Genomic DNA, 17,223 nt, shown 5'->3' on the forward strand with positions numbered 1-17,223 from the left:
CAACCAAACAGTCTGCTCAGAAAGGAAGAGGGGCAGAAAGAACCCAAAGCAATCCATTGTAACAAGGTTGGTTTTTCTCCTTTTATTCATGAACTATGTGAATTTAAACCGTACAGGTCAAAATGACCAAAGGATTGTTTGGAAGAGATTGTTCTTTTAGATTCCAGATACACAGAAATATCCATCTGTATTGATGTTGCTACTGGTTTAAAGAAAACAACACTCAGTTACCATAATCTTGATCAGTCAAATTTAACATTTCTTACATAATAAGGTGCCAAAGGAATGCTCAGAGAGCAAACCTAACCTTAGCTTCTTTTAAACAGAAAAGAAACCTAATGTCTTGGCCCTGCTTCATCAAACAAATACAGAATTCTACAATTTATAATAGTGTCTAGTAATTTTTGGAACTCCATTGACATTACACACCAAACAATATAGTCTCCCTTTGATGGGAAATTAAACAATACCGTTATTTGGCAACAGAAGTATATTACAGTTAACAGGGTGTCCGTCGGGGAGGTGGAGTGGCTCATCCCACCCCCCGGGCAGGGCTGTGAGGAGAGCAACATGCCCCCAACACTGTGACCCATCTGCTGCTGGAAACACAAGGGACTCGTGTCAGGACCGATACATTCTTTTCTAAATAGGTGAAGGCTAACTGGAATGGTCACTGCTGAGCAGGACGCCACGTTCTCTGGCTTTTCTTGACCCCAGACTTTATTGGAACAAGCAGGACCCAAGGGATGGTTGACTGGCTGACTCATCTCCACGTATAGCCCTCTTGCCACACCAGCCATGAGGACTTGGTGCCAAGGAAGGAGGTCAGGACTTACTCTGGGTGGGTCGATAGGAGCTTATCCACTTCTGCTGGCTAGCTTTAGATGGCCTTCCCAGGCCACCTTGGACAAAGAGGTCCCTAAACAGCTCCATGTTTGGAAAAGAAGTCACTCACATCCACCCAGACAGTTCCTCAAGGTGATTTTCAGATCACTCCTATGATAACAGATTCCACGAAGCTCCCAGAAATCACAGCTCCCTGCGCCCCCTGAACCCTGAATTCCAGGAGGTCACTTACACGCCAGCATTTGCCAATTTGAGGTGTATCAAAAAAGGACTTGGACTGTTGGTTGACAGCATTGGGAAGCATACAGCTCATTGAAAGAAATGTTGAAAACCTAAGGCACGCATTCCCTATACGTCCTTTCAAGCCAGGGCCCTCAGCGTCCCACACACAGCGATCTGTATGCAACACCCGCGGCTCACCAGGAACATGGCCTTTTTCACCGCTCCATCGTTCCCAGCCTGACGAGGGAGGCTGACCTGACAGCGTTGCCTCCTCCTGAAAGGACCTCTAAACGCACCTCTCGGGGGTTTGCATCTTGAGTTTCATAGGATTTTGCGTTGTATCCATCCTTAGGTGGCCTGTGGGGACATTTCCGGTGGCAAAGGATATGAAGTCTGTGCCCGAGAAGCAGCCTGGACTTCTGACCCTTTTCTGGGACAGGGCAAAGAGGAAGGCCTCTTGCTTTGAGGTCTCCATCATGGACACAAGCAGCTAGAAGGCTGCTCTGTGCTGCCTGTCCTGTGTGCCAGGAACAGCTTAACCCAGAAAGCCCCAAACTTCATCCTTCACCCAACACAGGAGAGCCACAGTGGGGATAGTGAGGATGCCTCCAGGAAAGGAAAATGCAAACACCAAAGGGATGCATTGAATCTATTCAGAAAGAGAACTGCAAAGGGTGACCCAGAAGTCAGGACATTCGGAACTTTCTAGAAGAACGATTGCTCCACCCAAGATTCCTGGCCCATCCTCCAGAACCTATGGAAGCTTCCAGAGCACATCACTCAGATCTGATGGGAACCAGACTCTCAAGCCTCCTATCCTTCCTGACACAAGCACCTTCCCGAACAAGTTACCTGTTTAATGAAATACAGGGGTCTCACCCAAGGTCATGGCTAGAGGACACTCATCATCTTATCATAACACCACCCGTTGCATTCAACTTCACATTTTCTTTGCCCCTCCAAAATGACTTCTTTGAATGTCTAACATATGCAACTCTGGTTTTCTTTTTAATATATGAAATTTAGTTGGGTCGAACCCAAGTAATCTGATTAAGCACTCTCTACTCTTGGAATAGGTTTTTTAACTTTTTCTATAGTTTTATGCACTTAAATTAGATTCCTAAAATACTCTCATATACATACAGAAAAATAATCTCTCAATGACAAATCACATTTTACAATAACAAGTTAATTATTTATAACTACAGAATCTGCATTAGTTTATGCAACACTTAACAGCATCACCTCTTACACACCATATGTACATTGAGTCATAGACATTCCCATAAACTTACGGCAGAGATTTCTGGACAAACCATTGAAAGAGCATAACTTTTTCCACTTTACGTAGTGGAATTCTGCATTTTTCTTAGCTGCAAACTATATAAAATGCAGAAAACCAAGAGCTGAGGACTGCTTATCATACACGGGACATTCTGTTGCAGACTCTCATCTGTATACATGTATTTACACATATGCTAACCACCTATAGATGTGAAGATATACGCTGATGTAGCTAAGGCAACAGGACATGAATTATGAGATCGCCAACTTCTCTGTCCAGGTAGGACTATGAAAGGGTAGAGAAAGGGCCCAAAGGGTACAGATCTCAGCCTGCTTGGGCTTCAGCAAAGAAGATCTGAAGTTGGTTTTACAGTTTAAAGACACTTGGGCTATTGGCAATGTACATTTTAAATGCATGTGTTAAAATAAATATCGTTACCAAAGATCTTGCTAGAATATCTACTGTCTGATAGTGAATATTTACCAGACAACATTTTAAGATGTTGATTTGTAAAATGTACAACAAAATGTTCACTCGTGAAAACTAACACTGACACAATATTAATTAAATGCCTCTAGAAAACACTTTCTGAACTTTCAGTAGTCCGGATGATTGCAATACAAGTAGAAACAAAGCTATAATTTGTTATTTCATTCAAAATGACACAACCAAACCCATGCAAGATGAATTTGATATCTCTATTCAACTTTCTGTCAGTATTTTTACTTAGCTAACTTTATAATCCCAGACAGAATCAGGAAACATAGACAGGATTATTGCTCTGTGTAGGTAGATGTGAAACTGATTTGCAAAGGTCAAGCAAAGGTTTTGGAGTGTCCTGCTAAGCGCTAGAAAGTGCTAGTGAAAGAAAGTAAGACCCAGCACACAGCGGGAGGGGCGACTCCCGTGTCAGCTGCCTCCCTGGCAGCTGGTCTTCTAGAACCCGAGGCTACTCACACAGTGGGGTCTCTCCTCCCGTCAGCCCCCTCATAGGCGGGATCCTATGGCAGACACCCCAACTGGGAAGTAGCTGCATCTCAGTAGCAGGTACCTGCAGACACCTGTGTACCCAGCACCCAGCCTGGGCAGGCTTCACTCTCTCCAGGAAGAGGAGATGGAGGAGCAGCATCCAGCCCCGGGGAAGGGGCACCGGGCACCACCCACCCCCACCAGCTCCCTGCTTCTTGTTGCCATCACTCAGATGGTCACTTGGAAGGCAGAGGCTAGAGGAGCCTGTCTGACCCAAAAGCAAAGAGGAGAAAAGCCCCCAGTGGACGACTAAAAGGAAGGGTTTTATTTCCGATCAGTGGGTTAAATGGTAAGGACTTGGAGGGCTCTCGGCACCTGTGGCCCGCCCTGGACTGGGAGCCCACAGACCAGGTTCATCTGTCATCTTGGGGCTTGAGTCCTACACCTCTGACTGATCCAGATCATTTGTGCTTTTAAAAGCAGACATTTTGAAAAGTGTTACCAGCCCAGTTCTCCACAGCCTGCCAGGGAGACTTTGCAAAGTAAGAAGCAGAAGGTGAAGCCCCACCTGCTTCAGAAACCAACTGAAAAGACAGTGACCAGGGCCGGCTTCGTGGGCGTCTGATCTGTGCAGTCACGGGGGACCCTGTGCTTAGGAGGACCCACTCCTGGTTTCATTCTCTGCTGTCATCACCTTGAAATTCTTCACAATTCTCAACAAGGGGCCTAACCGTTTCATTTTGGACTCAGCCCACGAATTCTGCAGCGGGTCCTGACCTTGACTGCAGGAAGAGTCAGACCCACCTGTTCACATATCCACTCGTTCCCCCTGGTGCACACGCAAGCACACACACACGCACACGCACACACCATGCAATGATCTGCATTGCCCCCCTCAGCTCCTTGACATCTGAAATCCCAAATGTTATAGTCTCCACCTAGAAACTCTGCGATCCAGTCTAAGCAGAGGGGACCTGACTTCTCCAACCCCTTGTTGGGGTGCCTCCTCCCCATGGACCCACCGCGGCTCGGCCCAGCAGTAGGCGGAACACCTCCAACTTCACACCTGAGGCCCCTGCAGGGCTGAATCTCAAAGAGGCCTTCACCAAAGCAGATGCAGAAAAAGCATAAGGGCTGAGGACCCCTTATGACCCCAGCCCCGGGAGCAGAGAAAGGCAAGGTGTCACCAAGTACCGCAGGAGTGCTGGCTTCGAATCCCAGGCTCGCCGCTAAGCTCCCTCCCCCACCACCCTGCTCAGACCCAGCAAGTCCCTTCCGATTTGCACAAGAGCATGGGCTGCCGTCTATGGGGTCGCACAGAGTCGGACACAACTGAAGCGACTTAGCAGCAGCAGCAGCAGCAGCAATGCCCGGGGAGCTGCACTAGGTGGAGCCAACGGCCTGAGATCCGCCAGTGGGACCGGCTAGTTTCCAACGCCGGGGAGCGCGCCTCCTAGCGGTGACAGTGGGTAGAACGGCAGGGGCTGGCTCCTCAACCAGTCGCGGCAAAGCTACCATCCCCCCTGCCCCTGGTTCCTGCATCACCCTCTCTGCCCCAGGCCCCTATTCTGTTTAGACTGAGAAACAGGAGGAAATCTGGGCTTTGAGTATGAGAGGGAAAATGCAAAGGAACATAGCTTTAGAAACAGCCGCACAGGAATGTTATTCTTTTTCAGTGAAAAAAGTACAAAACCAGAGTTCCTAGAAGAAAAATATGCATTCTTTCCACTGCATAAAAAGAAACCCTGGTTACTGGGTAAGTTCTCAGTAAATATCAGAGAGAGAAGTGCTCGATTATTTTCAAGGCTGACCACATATGCCCACTTCTGAACAGGTTTATTTGGTGGGCTTTGAATCCTAAAATAGTCACACATTTCTGATGATTTTAACAATATAGGCTGGTATAGAAAGTAGAACAAAATCGTTTTAAAAAATGACTCACAAAACACCCTGACATATACTAGGGGCAAATTTACCCTGAAATCTGACAACCACACATAGTGTTGAAAAAAAATTATTATGTGGGTGTTATCTGGTTCCCCGAGGCCAGATTAAAGAGGGTTCCTTTCAGTGCAGGAACGAATTGAAACTGCATGTCACTGAAATAATTTTTGGAGGTGGAGGTGAGTTCTTACAAGCACTGGGTGTTATTCAAATGACTTAAAATAGATCTACAATGAGGTTGTGAAAGCCACAAAGGCAGACCCCCTCCTCACCACCTCCCAGCCCCTTGGATAGTGGTCGGACCCAGGAAAGGGGACTCCCTGAATGAACAATGTATTATTAACATTACTGACAGTGTTACCAAGAAGTCACAACCCAGGGATAAGACTTGCCAGCTGTTGGCATCTGGGTTTTAATACTCCCGAGATAGGGTGCTGTTAGAAGTTTTCTATCTTTCATGCAGGATGAATTTTCCAGGCTTATGAGGAATAGATTTTGGCTCCCAAAGGTAGCAGATTATGTACCTTAGTTGAGCCTGGAGACCTACGAAGATATTCCTGGATCTGACACAATGCAGGGTGAGGAAGTGAAAGTTCTAGAATGTTCCTTTCCTCTAGCTCAAAGAAATGGCTGCTTTCCAAGTGCAATAAACATCCCAACCATACTGACACAGTACTAAGCGGCCCCCATAAAACATGGCTCTGGGCACTGCCAGCTGAGTCTTGGCAGCTGACCTGAGCCATACCCTGCAGCCAGGAGAAGCCGCTGGGTGCAAAAAGAGGACAGTTTTAGTTTAACCAAATACCCTTTAGGGTGACTCAGACCACAGCATCTGAGGGCTTCACCATGTCCCCAGTTCACCAATCATGCTTCTGCTGGGTAAGAATTAAAGTCCTAATCCTAAAAGCCAGTCAAGAATATCCAGCCTCCTCTGTCGTCATTGCCTCACTTTCCTGCGCAGGAGGCTCTGAACTTGTAAAGCAAGGGCACCTGGAGCAGGCAGACCCCACACTAAGCTCACACTAGCCTCAAGTCTGAAGTGACCCTGCCACCTCGAAAGCACACAGGGGTCCATTTCTACATGCCAGTGTCTGCTGTAAAGCTCGTCTCCAGCCCCAAAAAGAAGGGAAAATACAATGAACTGACATAGAATGAAAATCTACTTGCTGTTCCCAGTGGAAATTCTTAAAACTGTTACATGCACAAAAGAAACATCCTTTCTGTGAACCAAAAAAGCCCAACCAGTGAGGGAAAAAACCGTCTGGAGTAGAGAGAAGTCTTTTTCTGCTTCTCAAAGTACAGGCAGGTGGTGCTAGCGGTAAAGAATCTGCTGCAGTGTAGGAGACCCAGGTTCGATCCCTGGGTCGGGAAGATCCCTTGGAGAAGGGAATGGCTACCCACTCCAGTATTCTTGCCTGGAAAATTCCATGGACAGAGAAGCCTGGTGGGCTACAGTCCATGGGGTCACAAAGAGTCGGACATGACTGAGCGACTTTCACTTTCACAGTATTGGCGAAACTCTAAAATAGACTCCCAGATCTCCTTCCGGATAAAACCAGAAGCATTTCACTCCCTCCCTTTGCTTTGTTGTCCAGCCCCACTGGATTCTAGAACACCCCCACTCTGCTGTAGTCAGTGGCTTTATGTTTGCACCAGTCTACTCCTGGAGAGACAGGAGTTTGGGGTACCAGGTCACCAAGACAATGCAAGTGGTAATTTACTCATTTTTGGATGGATTTTTTCTCCATTAAATTCGATAGTACTAACCAGCTGAAATGAATTACCTTCCTAGACTTAGGTCATGCTTAAATTGTTCCAAACGCAAAGAAAAGAAATAATTCCCCTTTTAACATGAACATTCCTTGGAAGCATAGCTCTCTCCTCTGCCATCAGAGGTCAGGGACATGTAGGATGCCTGGCACCAGTCTCTCAAGCACATCTGGATACCCCAGCCTAGAAAGATCTGTGTGTGTGCATGTTTGAGTGTGTGTGCCTGAGGCCAGCCCTGAATCTGAATGAACCACATCCTCAGGCTCTGGTGGGAGGGTCACAGCTGCTCTGGTTCCAGGAGACATGTTGCCCACCTGCCTGACAGAAAGACCCTGCCCCAGAGGGACTGGGAGAGCTGGTTGACAAAGGAGGCCCAGCCCAAGGGCTCCTGTCCTCAGGGCACGTCTCTGTTAGCAGTTCCCTTGCTGGGCTTAGACGAGGTCAGTGTGGCTCAGAGAAGGAAGAAACTCAGGATGTCTGGAGGGCTGGAGTCAATGCCAGAAGGGAGTGGCCAGGGGAAACCCTGTGTGTGGAAAGCAAAGAGCTAGGACACAGAAGGTGTCATTTCATCTCTATGAAATACAGCCCCGGCTGCCCAAAAAGGTAGACGCGAAGGACTAGTCTCAAAGAACTGGAGACTCCATGCGTCATCCACATTCCTGAGTCACAGCTGGATCTGACAGGCAGCCTATCTCATCCGTAAGGAGGATCAGTCACCTTACAAATCAGCCTGGTGAGTACAAGGGCACTCATCCAGAATCGCTGCCCCGGAGGAGCATCGCAAGGGTGCTCAGTACAGTCACCTGGGAGAAAAGACTCACATATTGCTTCTTCATGCGACATTAATTCCGATAATGGGACTCTGCATGGGTGGGTGAGCTGGTGGACCAAAAAAAGGCGACAAGATGTTTGTCACTGAGCGCATCACATCCACCCTACATGAATGGTGATGCCCAACATCCACACGCAAAGAAAGCCAATGAAGAAAAGGAAGGAAGAAAGGCATTGCTCTGGTGACCCAATATGACTCCGTGCACACAGGTAACCCTTCTTTTTCTACCATAGTCACGTATCCTCCATAAAGACACTGAACAAACTGTATTGGGTATAGACATAGGAAAGTGTGACTGGTAGGTCTATTCATAGGTTTCACTTAAAACGGTTTCCTAACAGCATCGAAACATACATATACACTTCAAGTATCCGAACCATGCTTGCTGCTGGAAAGTGGTAAATGAATGCATGCTTGAAGTTGAACTTGGTCTCTAAGGTCTTCAGCTGAGAGTTACTAACTAAAGGGTAGATCTGCTTGTTTCAAAAAATACTTATGTCTGTTGTTCTTGATACAAAAGTCTACACTATCTTTAATAAATAAATAATAAAGTGTATCTTAAAAGTATGAAATGTAAACTTTGTTGCCCTTTCCGACACATACATTTTAAAAATTGCTTGAATGATGACAGAGCTCTTATGGGAAAGGATGACATGACACATTCAGTTCCCAGCAAAGTGGGTAGTTCACTATCTTTTTTTTTTTTTTCCTCTTTTTTGGCCACACCATTTGGCACGCAGGATCTTAGTTTCCCAACCAGGGCTGGAACCTGCACCCCCAGCAGTGGAAGAACAGTCTTAACCACTGGAACCACCAGGGAAGTGCCAATGCTATCTTTAGAATGCATTTCTACAATCCTAATTAAATTCTAAGGACCTACAATCAAGGAGAACACCGTCTCACCCAGGAAAGCTAGATTCCAGGACTGAGAGAACATGCAATGAACATTTCATGAAAAAACGACAAACTGGGACTATGGGAGCATTAACATGCAAACAAAGAACGATCCACGCTTGCCACAAGCAAATCAATTCTTACCTAGTCAACCAGCCTATCTCCTGGCATTTAAGGAGAAAAACTGAAAGAACTCAAACTGGCATTACTCAGCCACAAAAAGGAACGGAACTGTGGCCGTTTGCAGAGATGTGGATGGACCTAGAGACTGTCAGAGTGAAGTCAGAGAGAGAAAAACAAGTGTCATATATTAGCATATATATGCGGCATCTAGAAAAGCAGTATCGATGATCTTATGTGATAAAGACATAGAGAACAGATGGGTGGATACCGAGGGAGAAGGAGGCGGGGGGGTGGGCGGTAGATTGGGAGAGTGGGACTGACATGTATTTATACACTACCATGGATAAAATGGGTGACTAGTGAGAGCCTACTGCACACCACAAGGAGCTCCACTCAGAGCTCTGCGGTGACCTAAATGGGAAGGAAACCCAGAGAAGAGGGGACATATGAATATGCATGGATGATTGACTTTGCTGTACAGCAGAAACCGACACCGCAGTGTAAACCAACTATACTCCACTAACAATTTGAAAAACAAAAAACTCAAACCGAACTTGGCACATGGTCATACACTCCTAATTCTGGCATCACGCTGTTCGTCCTTCCGTTACTGAGAGGTTGGCTGTGTACGGCGGGCTTTGGGAAGGAGTCTCAGGTCTCCTTCCCTGGAACCGAGGGGCTTGCCCACTCCTAGCGTCTCTCCCCCACCACAGTAATAGATTTCCTCCGCGGATTGTCAGTTTTCCTTTGCACACCTTGGGGACACCTTTGGGAGGAACGTACCAAAGACACGTGCAGAAATTGCCCATGACAAGCAGGCAGGAAGAGGCTCAGAGCTGGTCACCAGCAACCACTCTTGTTCTGAAACACAGGACCTCCAAGCAGAAAGGGAATGTCCAGCAGGGCTGGAGATGGGGACCCAATAACACCGTCAACAGCCTTTCAGGTGAGCTACAGCGACCTAGTCCCGCAGAGTATAACTAGGTAGACAACCTCCCTTAACCCTCTTCCAGGGGTGAGGGAAACCAGGATCAGGCCTCCTGGCAGTAGCCAGTGATAGTTTCCATTGACAGCTACCAGTAAAAAGATCTGAAGGAGACTGGAAAAACCCTAACAACACGCCTGCCGGAATCTACCATGGATTAGACCAGCATCTGATCGGAAGACCATCTCCCCAAGTGATCAGACCCAGGGCAGCATTTCCAATGAGGTCCCAGTGGGGAAATGAGATTCTGAAGCAATGACATCATCAGTGGGATCATTTCTAAACACACCAAGGACTAGACATCCTGGAGTGCCTGCTTGGAGGCTGGTGGAGGTAAGAAGCAGGAGGGTCCCATGAGTTCTCCAAAAATACAGACATTGCATTTATGAACCTATTTTACAGTAACGACTCAAGCCTCAGGCCCAGGGACGGGCCGGACACCCCACCAAACATAGTTGGGGGGTGATGGGACTTCAAAGACCCTAGAAGCCACGATGAGCCCCGCAGTGAGGACAAAGGAAAACACAGTGCTGTTTCCTAACATGGGAAATGATTTAGGGGAAAGGATTGTCAAGAAGTTTGGAGGAGCCTGTCTTCTCTGCCCTGTTGCCCTGTGGCCAAACACCAAACGCCGGTCCTTGGAAAACCATGCTGTTTCCAGACAGGCAGCATCTGCTGCCTCGGGCTGGAGTTCTGCCAAGCACGTCTGGGTGGGCTCCCTACGGCTCATCGAACAACTGCAGGTCCAAGCGGACCACGATCTCTCCCGTGGGAACTTCGTGCAGCAGGAGACACTTCGTAACGGGACCCTTGGAGCCCTGGTCCTTCTTGATGTCGGCCACGCGGATCTCCGTCCGACCCAAAAAATCTGAAAGGACAGACACACATACCCTCCTCAGAGAGGATTCCTTCTCATCAGGGCAGGTACCTGGCATACTGGGAGTGTCCCAGCGAGGTGTTATGCTCTCTTCTTCAAAAGGGAGTTAGTTTCTTGGAATCCAGGGACTACAGTGACAGCATCATTTTTAAATGGAGTGAAAACAAAAAGGTACTGGGCTGGGGATGAAGAAGAGTCTAGAAGAAACTCAAAATACAGATTTTTTCCTTGCACCCAGGGGGCCCCTAAAGGGCCAGGAGCTTCCTGGGAGGCAACGCAAAACCAGATATCATATCTGCTGTGCAATTTGCAATATATATGAAATTTAAAGAAATCTCCCAGGAGAAAGTCAGTTGTTTCTTTTTTTCTCTCTTCACTTATTCATCTGGTGGGGAGGAGATGATAGCACAGGAGCTGCGGGCTCCCAGCCGAGCTCCTAGGACAATCTCAACACCACTGTTTCTCTTATTTTTGGCTATACCATGCAGCATGTGGGACCTTTGTTCCCCAACCAAGGATCAAATCCACACCCCCTGCATTTGAAGCCCAGAATCTTAACCACTGGACCTCCAGGGAAGTCCTTCAACACCACTTTTCGTCAAATATCAAGTGTCAGGGACTTCCCGGGTGGTCCCATGGTTAGCGTGCAGAGCTTCCACTGTAGAAGGCACAGGGTGATCTTTTGTTTGGGAACTAAGATCCTGCATGCCGCATGACAGGATCAAAAAAAATTATATATATATATATAGAGAGAGAGAGAGAGAGAGAGTCAGTAATGGACATGAGAATGTTTGAAATTTTTTTAATGCTATGCATTAAAATGATGGTACCAAATGGGCTTCCAGACAATTCCTTGCTTTTTTCATTCAGCAGTTGGCAATATACTATGATACAGGCACTCTTGTACAGGAAATAGCTTCTCTTTCAAGGTTTAAAACCTGGGAACCTTTTCTGGTGGACGATACCAGTGCATGTCGCCCCTTGTACATTTCAGGAATAACCTCTGACACAAGAGCTACACTAGGGTTTGCAACGGAAACTCCAGTGGCGCTGCCACTGTGTCATGATATTTCACTATTTAGTAAAAGAATCCAGCCTCAGGTCTTTATTTATCAGAAGAAAAATTGCCAGTGAAGCACCATGGTTAAGAGTCCAGACTTGAGTCACACTGTTCTTAGTTCAGTTCAGTCGCTCAGTCATGTCTGACTCTTTGCGACACCGTGGACCACGGCACGCCAGGCCTCCCTGTCCATCACCAACTCCCGGAGTTTAGTCAAATTCACGTCCATAGAGTCGGTGATGCCATCCAACCATCTCATCCTCTGTCGTCCCCTTCTCCTCCTGCCTTCAATCTTTCTCAGCATCAAGGTCTTTCCCAATGAGTCAGTTCTTCGCATCAGGTGGCCAAAGTATTGGAGTTTCAGCTTCAGCATCAGTCCTTCCAATGAACACCCAGGACTGATCTCCTTTAGAATGGACTGGTTGGATCTCCTTGCAGTCCAAGGGACTCTCAAGAGTCTTCTCCAACACCACAGTTCAAAAGCATCAATTCTTTGACGCTCAGCGTTCTTTATAGTCCAACTCTCACATCCATACATGACTACTGGAAAAACCATAGCTTTGACTAGACAGATATTTGTGGGCAAAGTAATGTCTCTGCTTTTTAATATGCTATTTAGGTTAGTCATAAGTTTTCTTCCAAGGAGCAAGTATCTTTTAATTTCATTCCTGCAGTCACCATCTGCAGCGATTTTGGAGCCCAGGAAAATAAAGTCTGCCACTGTTTCCATTGTTTCCCCATCTATTTGCCATGAAGTGATGGGACCAGATGCCATAATCTTAGTTTTCTGAATGTTGAGTTTTTAAGCCAACTTTTCACTCTCCTCTTTCACTTTCATCAAGAGGCTCTTTAGTTCTTCTTTGCTTTCTGCCCTAAGGGTCATGTCATCTGCATATCTGAGGTTATTGATATTTTTCCTGGTAATCTTGATGCCAGCTTGTGCTTCATCCAGACTGGAATTTTTCATGATGTACTCTGCATATAAGTTAAATAAGCAGGGTGACAATATACAGCCTTGACGTACTCCTTTCCCTATTTGGAACCAGTCTGTTGTTCTATGTCCAGTTCTAACTGTTGCTTCCTGACCTGCATATAGGTTTCTCAAGAGGCAGGTCAGGTGGTCTGGTATTCCCATCTCTTGAAGAATTTTCCACAGTTTGTTGTGATCCACATAGTCAAAGGCTTTGGCATAAATCAATAAAGCAGAAATAGATGTTTTTCTGGAACTCTCTTGCTTTTTTGACTATCCAATGGATGTTGGCAATTTGATCCAACTGCCTTTTGTTCCTCTGCCTTTTCTAAATCCAATTTGAACATCTGGAAATTCATGGTTCACATACTGTTGAAGCCTGGCTTGGAGAATTTTGAACATTAGTTTGCTAGTGTATGAGATGAGTGCAATTGTGCGGTAGTTTGAGCATTCTTTGGCATTGCCTTTCTTTGGGATTGGAATGAAAACTGACCTTTTCCAGTCCTGTGGCCACTACTGAGTTTTCCAAATTTGCTGGCATGTTGAGTGCAGTACTTTCACAGCCTCATCTTTGAAGATTTGAAATAGCTCAACTGGAATTCCATCACCTCCACTAGCTTTGTTCATAGTGATGTTTCCCAAGGCCCACTTGACTTCGCATTCCAGGATGTCTGGCTCTAGGTGAGTGATCATACCATCGTGATTATCTGGGTCATGAAGATCTTTTTTGTATAGCTCTTCTCTGTATTCTTGCCACCTCTTCTTAATATCTTCTGCTTCTATTAGGTCCATACCATTTCTTTCCTTTATTGAGCCCATCTTTGCATGAAATCTTTCCTTGGTAGAGTGTTCTGGTCATGCTCTAACATTTAGCCAGCTATGTGACCATCTCTGGCCCATAATTAATAGTAACTAACTCACAATGAACTAATTCATATGAAAGTCCTATAAAAGACAAAAGCCACGTGGAGCAATTTAAGCCTCGCACAGATCATGTCTGCATTGGACCCTCACTCCTAGCCCTCAGTTATCCTCCCTTGAATATAATCAAGTTGAGGCCATAATCTTTAACCTTACTCTCTTATTTTTATTGGACTGAGGAAGATAGAGACAAGTGTCTTGGAATCGTTGGCCAGACCCATTTTTTTTTTCCAGCTTCAAGCAGTAATAGGAAGTTGACTGAAGGAATGATGCACCCAACATAATTTCATTCCTTTGATTAAGCTGAAATGTCACCCGAAGGGCATTGATGAATTCTGCCACATTGTTCGTGCGCTAATGCTCTTCTTGCTCAACTGGATAGTTTTATCGTTTTCACCAAAGCTTTTAGCCAAGGACTAAAGAATTAGGCTGAAGCTTTGGGGGTACAGCCCTCTCTGCAGTTATCTGCTTTAGGGAAGCATGGGACCATGATCTTTGTCCTAGGGAAGCTGGACCACTCTAGACCAAGCACGCTTTGTCCACCTTCTCTGAAATGCTCTGGCATCAGTGAAGGCCTTTTCCCAGGGGAGGCCAACCTCATCTCTCCAGCAGGAAGCCCAGGAAATTCTGCACAGCAAGTTCCCAGGTAGAAAATGCCAATCCATGAAAGCCAAGGGGCAGGGACAGGGGCAGGGTGCCCAGGGCCACTGTCTACTCACCATCTGGCGAGAACTGGTCCCTCTCAAACACAGTGATGCACAGCACCTCCTGCTCCAGGTCTCTGATGAAGAACTGGCAGTTGGAATTCCACTTGGGATTCAGAGTGTCCTGGATCGTCTTGGTGATGTGACACTGGGAGCCCATGGTCACCTCGCAGTACGGGTTACTCTTTCCTGGAGGGGACAGAGCCTGGCTGTTCTGGGTGCCTGTGGCAGGGCCACAGCCCCGTGGCACCTCTTCCCTCTACACCCCTCATTCCAACCCCCCTCCAATGCCATGCTTAAGATGCAGCATAAGATAGAGAATCCAGAGGAAAACTTACATAATCCAGCATCTTAAACTATATTAACACTTAAATATTTATCACACTTCATCACATAAGTGGGCTTCAAAACTAAATCTTCCCTGTCTCCTCACTTTAGCTTAGATTGTGTCAAATCTGCAATCATCCCTCAGTATCTACAGGGATTGGGTCCTCAACCCCACAGATACACAAATCCTCAGAGGCTCAAGTCCCTTATATAAAATGGTCTAGCATAAACCTGCCCATATCCTCCATCCACTTGAAATCATCTCCAGGTTATATATAATACCTAAATCAGTGTAGGGCTGTGCTAAGTCACTCAGTCGTGTCCGACTCTGTGCGACGCCATGGACTGTAGCCCACCAGGTTCCTCTGCCCATGGGATTCTCCAGGGAAGAAGACTGGAGTGGACTGCCATGCTTAGTCTCCAGGAGATCTTCCTGAGTCAGGGAGCGAACCCATGTCTCTTCTGTCTCCTGCTCTGGCAGGCGGGTTCTTTACCACTAGCACCACCTGGGAAGCCCATGGACAGCAGAGCCTGGAGGCTACAGTCCCTGGGATTGCAGAGTTAGACACGACTGAGCGGCTGAGCACACACACAAATAACTGCTTTACAATGTTATGTCAGCTTCTACTGTACAGCAAAGTGAATCAGTTACTTGTATAGGCCATGGCACCCCACTCCAGTACTCTTGCCTGGAAAATCCACGGACGGAGGAGCCTGGAAGGCTGCAGTCCATGGGGTCGCTAGGAGTCAGACACGACTGAGCAACTTCTTTCACTTTTCACTTTCATGCACTGGAGAAGGAAATGGCAATCCACTCCAGTGTTCTTGCCTGGAGAATCCCAGGGACGGGGGAGCCTGGTGGGCTGCCGTCTATGGGGTCACACAGAGTTGGACATGACTGAAGCGACTTAGCATAGCATAGCATCCCCTCTTTGGATTTCCTTCCCACTTAGCTTACCACAGAGTGTTGAGTCCTCCTGGCTTTAAAACAAATTGGCCCCTAATCCTAAATTTCCTTCCACACTGGGTTATTCCCATCCACTATTTTGCCTTCCAGAGAGATCTGAGTGGCTGCCCTCTGACAACACAGTCAACCCCTCTGCAGATTCAACCGACTGCAGAGCGAAAACATTCAAAAAATGGAAATACAGTGAAATTCCTATGTAAATAGTTGCTGGTGTGTGGCAAATTGAAGTTTTGCTGTTTTGAAATTTCAAAAATGTTTCCAAATATTTTCGTTCTGCAGTTAGTTGAATCTGCAGGTGTGGAATCTACAGATACAAGGGGGGCTGACAGTGTTGTGAAAAGGCAGCCACTCAGCTCTCTCTGAAAAGCAAAACGGTGGATGGGAATAACCAAGTCTGGAAGGAAATTTAGGATTAGGGACCAATTTGTTTTAGAGCCAGGTGGACTCAACCCTCTGTGGTAACCTAAATGGGAAGGAAAGCCAAAGAAGAGGGGATAAATGTATTCATGTAACTGATTCACTTTGCTGTGCAGTAGAAACTAACAGAACATTGTAAAGCAATTATCTGTGTGCGTGCTCAGTCATGTCCAACTCTTTGCAACCCCATGGACCGTAGCCTCCAGGCTCCTCTGCCCATGGGATTTCCCAGGCAAGAATATTGGGTTACCATTTCCTTCTCCAGGGGATCTTCCCGACCCAGGGATAGAGCCCACATTTCCTGTCTCCTGAATTAGCTGGTGGATTCTTTACCACTGAGCCAACTGGAAAGCCCCTAAAGCAACTATCCTCCAGTAAAAATTAATTTTAGAAAATAAAGTAAAGCCAAGTGGAGGAGATACAGCAAAGGCTTCCCCCACTCACACAGGCTAGATGGGGCTTCTAGGGCCCTTACCATGGGAGCGACAGGGTTTCAGCTCAATGCCTTCAACCACGTTCACCATCAACCTTCCGATGCCTGTGGCTCTTTGGGAGCGGACTGTGATGGGATGAAAAACAACACAAAATGCTCCTGTTTAGCATTCGCGGTATTTCCAGTTTGCCTCGTGATTTATTTTATGCCCCTCTTCAAGAACAAGTCTCCCCTTCCTCCCTTAAACTCTTGCTTCCTCGATCCTGGAATCCGCCCTCCACGCCTCACCCCATACCCTACCCTCCCTCTTCTGCCTGCCTCCACCCTCAGGCTCTCCTCAACCCCCAGGTCCACCTTCCAGCTCTAAGGGTTCTGGGCCTGGCCAGATGGCTCTCTGCCCCCCAACTCTGCGGGATTCCCAGGGCCCTGCTGCCCAGCTATGCGTTACCCAGGTACGCCTTCTCCCGCTTCTTCTTCTCTGTCTCTATGTAGAGTTCAGAAGCTGCTTTGATTTTCTGCACCCAGGCAGTCCTTGGAAAGAAAGAGACAGAACTCAGGCGTCAGGTCGGTACCAATTCAGTTTCCAGGACTCTGCTTTGTTCTTTTGATTTTTACAACAAAGGCTCAGCATAGAGAGTCTGGTTTTATGTCACATGGACCTAAGGATGATTTCTACC

The 17,223-nt window shown here is 46.8% G+C and overlaps 1 protein-coding gene across 8 annotated transcripts in view; it reads right to left on the reverse strand.

The window, feature by feature from the left end:
• Positions 1–67: 67 nt before the first annotated feature.
• The window catches only part of ITSN1 (intersectin 1), a 253,883-nt gene continuing 236,727 nt past the window's right edge, over positions 68–17,223 (reverse strand). For all 8 annotated transcript variants that reach the window (XM_019960645.2, XM_019959939.2, XM_070783667.1 and 5 more), the window contains 4 exons: positions 16,995–17,077; positions 16,589–16,672; positions 14,418–14,591; positions 68–10,738 (listed from right to left, as the gene is read on the reverse strand). In XM_019960645.2, the coding sequence (XP_019816204.2) occupies positions 10,590–10,738; positions 14,418–14,591; positions 16,589–16,672; positions 16,995–17,077 (490 nt within the window). In that variant the 3' untranslated portion in view covers positions 68–10,589. The remainder of the gene's footprint in view (positions 10,739–14,417; positions 14,592–16,588; positions 16,673–16,994; positions 17,078–17,223) is intronic.

This window comes from Bos indicus, chromosome 1, assembly GCF_029378745.1.
Source record: "Bos indicus isolate NIAB-ARS_2022 breed Sahiwal x Tharparkar chromosome 1, NIAB-ARS_B.indTharparkar_mat_pri_1.0, whole genome shotgun sequence".
Lineage (NCBI taxonomy): Eukaryota > Metazoa > Chordata > Mammalia > Artiodactyla > Bovidae > Bos > Bos indicus.